At 41.0% G+C, this 4,524-nt stretch overlaps 1 protein-coding gene across 1 annotated transcript; it reads left to right on the forward strand.

Moving 5' to 3' along the window:
• Window positions 1-264: 264 nt before the first annotated feature.
• Window positions 265-2,026, forward strand: LOC137916023 (riboflavin kinase-like). The gene is made up of 4 exons (XM_068759144.1): window positions 265-346; window positions 526-677; window positions 1,307-1,409; window positions 1,854-2,026. The coding sequence occupies exons 1-4, from the start codon at window positions 265-267 to the stop codon at window positions 2,024-2,026; spliced, it is 510 nt and encodes a 169-aa protein (XP_068615245.1).
• Window positions 2,027-4,524: the final 2,498 nt, after the last annotated feature.

Consider the following 4,524-nt stretch of genomic DNA (forward strand, 5'->3'; position numbering starts at 1 on the left):
GCTTAGCTAGCGTAGCGTTAGCTGAGGGAACGTTCACCTTATCGAACGGGTTCCGGCTTAGCGCAGGCGAAGCCGCAGATTCAAAGGCGACCTTTGAAGCTCTTACAAGAGAAACTTTTAAGTCTCGCTCGCTGCCGAAGAGGTGCTCCGCCATAGCGGCGTTTGGCTGCTTTATCCTACTCGACTTCCTCGTTCGGGTCGAGGTCATTCAGTGCCGAGCAGGTCCATCCCAAGGTAAACCAGCCATTGTCCGGGAAGCAAACCATGAAGAGCCTCCCTTACTTTTGCCGCGGAGAGGTGATCAAAGGCTTCGGACGAGGAAGCAAAGAGCTGGGGATTCCTACTGGTGAGTGAGTGCCTGTAACAAATCTGTGACTTCCGTACGTCGTAATGTTTGCATCAATCGTTATTTACAAAGATAATGACCGTTAGCTTTGTTGCTGCTGCTAACAGCTGTTTGATGCTCGCTGTTAGCTAACAAAGCCTATTAAATACCGCAACTTTCCTGTCTCCCATCTTCTTCAGCCAATCTTCCGGACTCCGTGGTGGACAATCTTCCAGCAGACCTGAACACTGGAATCTACTATGGCTGGGCGTGTGTTGGTGCTGGTGATATTCACAAAATGGTGATGAGCATCGGCTGGAACCCTTTCTACAAAAATATCAAGAAATCCATGGTTGGTACGAGAAAGGCAGCGTTCAGTGCAAGCAAATTGTCGTGTCTTTCGCCAGACGGAAGGCGTGTAAATGTAAAATCCATTAAAAAAAAAAAGTTTGTCTTTGACAGTCCAGGATAGTGATGGACACAAATACAAATACCTCAGTACTGACTAGAAATCATAATTCCTGCAGAATAACTGGAGGGGGAAATAACAGCTCTTTATTGGGGATAGTTCAGACGTGCTTTTATAACTATAAGTAACTGTGTACACATTAATACACTGCAGATACTAGATGCAGGTACTAGATACATTACACTTCCCATGTTAGTTTAGTTTGTTCATCGGTAATAACTGCATTCTACTCTAAAGATGCTGTAGAAGGGGAGGGGGAAAGGTCGTTTCTTTGACTGTGTTTAAGGAGAAGCTGGGGGAAATCAGCCAGCGCACGTTAACTGCAACGGGTAGCGGAGCGATGTCGCCGCTTTGCTCACCAGGAGAACTTCTGGGATGAAAGATGCAAACCATTTAAGATTTGTTGTTTCTACCTGGCGAGTGAAAGTCACCCCAAGCAGGAAATACCAGCAACCTTTATATTGACTCAAGGTCCTCATAGTTGAGCCGCTGTTCCTTTTCTGTGGTTCTAGGAGGCCCATCTGATTCACACGTTCAAAGAGGACTTTTATGGGGAGATCCTCAGCGTTGTCTTGGTGGGCTACGTCCGTCCAGAGAGGAGCTTCAGCTCGCTCGGTAAGACGGCCCTTCGCTCTGAACGTATTACGCTTCAAGCCTCCAGAGCTTATTTTGCCACAACCCGTCATGGCTTCCGAGCCTTTTTCACACAGAGGTCACAAAACAGCGGAGCAACAAAATCCATTTGTTCGCGCTGCACGCTTTGTTTGTTCACTCACAAGAATGTAAGGGAGGAGCAACACGGCTCGTATATCTGATTCCAGATAGCGTGCCATTATTCTGTGACCAAAGGAAGCATTTTTATCAGAGCAGCGTGTTATCTAACATGTCATTTTGGGGGCAATTGTTTAACGCAACAGCTCCTACCTCTGCGGTCAGAAGCAGAGCAAAGGCCCTGCTGTGCTTTCATTGCATTCACAGAACACACATCAGTGCAGAATAAAAGCAACCAAGTTAAATTGCGAATGGAATTTGGCTTCTCTGCATCCCTGCTCCTGATAGAAGCCCTCATTCTGGCCATCACCGGTGACATTGAGGAGGCTAAGGTCAAGCTGGAGCTCCCTGAGCATCTGGAACTGAGGGGAGACAACTTCTTTACCAGCGCACCCAGCGGCTCTTCGGCCGCGCCCCCGACCGCTCCGTCAGCGTCGCAGACTATCCTGAACGGCCACTGAGAGCTGCCCGTGGCTGCACCGACAGTCACGCACGGATGAGACGGACGTTTCCAGACAAGTGTGCGTGTAACACTGTTAAAGTTCGCAGCTCCATTCTGAGATCTGCATCCTGTTTTCATGGCTCGTCATGGATATATTTGATGTACTTTACTTTTTGAACATTATTTTGTTTAAACCAGCTATTTCACCACTGAATTCATGTTTTAATGTATATTCACTTGAACAGTTTATGACGTTTTTGGGTCCAGCTGGTCACGCTGTACATTTTGAATCTTTTATGCCAGGAGAAGGGGCCCAAAATGTACATTTTGAGATGACATGGCCGCAACGTACAAGTGCTTTTGTGATAATTTGTATAAAAAGAATGACACCAATGACCATAACCTCATCCTTGTGAATCCTATTTGTGCTGGTTTGGTGAGAAATTCCCAGTGTTATTTTCTCTAACAAAAACACTTGCACAGTTGAAGGACTTTGTGAGCTGTAGCTCGACTGCATCTGTCTGAAGACAAAAAGCTTTGATTATAATGATGTCAAGTTGACATTAAAGTGTCCTTGTTTCCTCCTTTTATCTTTGCTTTGAGAAAATGTCTTTCACTTCTTCTTTTGTGACAAAAGCCTTGTTTTTAACTGCTCTAGAAATGAACAGTCCTCTTCATGCTTTCCACCCCAGATATAATTATTATTGATGCTTTATATTCAGGAACTGTTTAATAACCACTGGACTGGTTATTTATCAGCTGGACATGTTTTAATATTAGCTCTGTGTATTTAAATGGCTCAGCCTTTCCGTTATCAGTTAGGTTGGTAGAAAAATTTAAATCATCTGAAGAACGTTAAGAATTAATAGACGAGCAGGATCTGTTCAGACTGTTTGTCTTTGGGTTGTAAAACAGAATTTGACGGTAATGAGATATGAAGAAGTACATGTCAAGAGGGAGTCTGTGATAACGTGCCGTTACTGCTGTGTGGTACAATTAACCTGTGAAGAATTCATGAAGAACATGTCATGAAGGAGATTACATTTATATATTAAACTTAAGTCCAGTTTAAAAGCCTATATTGTAATAAAGTTAAAGTGTTAAGAGTAAATTTATTAATGCTTGGAATTCACAAAGAGCCTAATTGTTTTCTCCTGTTCTCATTTAGTCATATTTTATTTATTTTTTTAGAAGATCCATTGTGTTAATGCAGCTCTGGAATGGGAAGGTGTATCCAAAACGTCATGGTATTTAAGTTTTTGTTGTGTTAAATAATACATGAGCTACTTAATTCATCCTGTGAAGCACTAAGAGTCCAGAGTAAATTATTTTGAATTGTGATGTTCTGCCTCTTCAATCATGTTAGCGTTTTCATCTTAAAATATTTGACATCGCTGTACACCTGGGAAGGGTCAACTGTTTCCTATCTAATTTTGCTTTTATTTCTTTAAGTTTACACAGAGGACCATCTTGAAAAAAAATAAACTTCTTGAATTGCTTGGCAGCAATAGATCTTTTTGGACTCATCACTGTGGTCTAACTTCATATTACGCCAAATATTGCATCTGTTCTAAAAGTCAGTGTCACAAAACGGGAACACAACTATTAATGGCAGTCAGCATGCGAGTAGGAGGTACAGTTATGGAGTTAATGTTGTGTCTACTTTTTACAGTTTCATATTTGATAAGACAAACTTCTTCTGCCTGATCCAAGAATGAGCAAAGTGCTAATATGACACTGAAACTACATGAGTATCAGAACCATACAATAATTTTACATGAAAGTATTTGAGTAACTATTTGATAGGAGCAACTTTGTATTTTTAAAAGGTTAGGCAACAGGCTAGAATTGATCACAAAGGGTCGCTTGTGACACATTTCATATTAAATAGTGGTGTGTTGCTTGACCTTTTACTGTTGTACAAAACAGTAAAAGGTTGACGCATCAGATTACATTTTTAAATGTTAAGTTTCACATTCACAGTTACCAACAATAGTCAGTCGTGTTCAATTGCACGAGTTAAAAAAAATTAAAGCACGTCTTTATTATCTTTTAGGAAGTCAGTCAACAAAAGCTATTTGACCGTAGTCATCGAGTTCGAGTTCGTCTTTGCAAAAAGACGAAAAGAAGGAAACATTGAACATGAATAGCAACCAATATGTTTTAAATTACATTCAATATCAAACTGAATTTAAATGACTAATGACTAACCTAACACAATATATGTGATTAATTGTATTTTTCCACACTTGATTCACACCAAATATTGAGTTCAAAATGTTGCCGTACTTTCTCCTATAATTCTCTAAAGTTAGCAAACTTTTGACTGATGCTTTTCACCTTTCTTCAACCAAACCTGCTCCATGTCCTGATTGTGGTAACATGATCTGATAAGAACCAAGAATTTTCAAGAAGATTTGAATTGACATTGTGTATCTGAAGAGCAGTCAGTGTCCATTTAAATTAAACTCCAAAAGCAGAAGAAGAAGCTTCTGCCAGTCTGCTCCTTCCTGCTTT

This window comes from Brachionichthys hirsutus, unplaced genomic scaffold (assembly GCF_040956055.1).
Source record: "Brachionichthys hirsutus isolate HB-005 unplaced genomic scaffold, CSIRO-AGI_Bhir_v1 contig_708, whole genome shotgun sequence".
Lineage (NCBI taxonomy): Eukaryota > Metazoa > Chordata > Actinopteri > Lophiiformes > Brachionichthyidae > Brachionichthys > Brachionichthys hirsutus.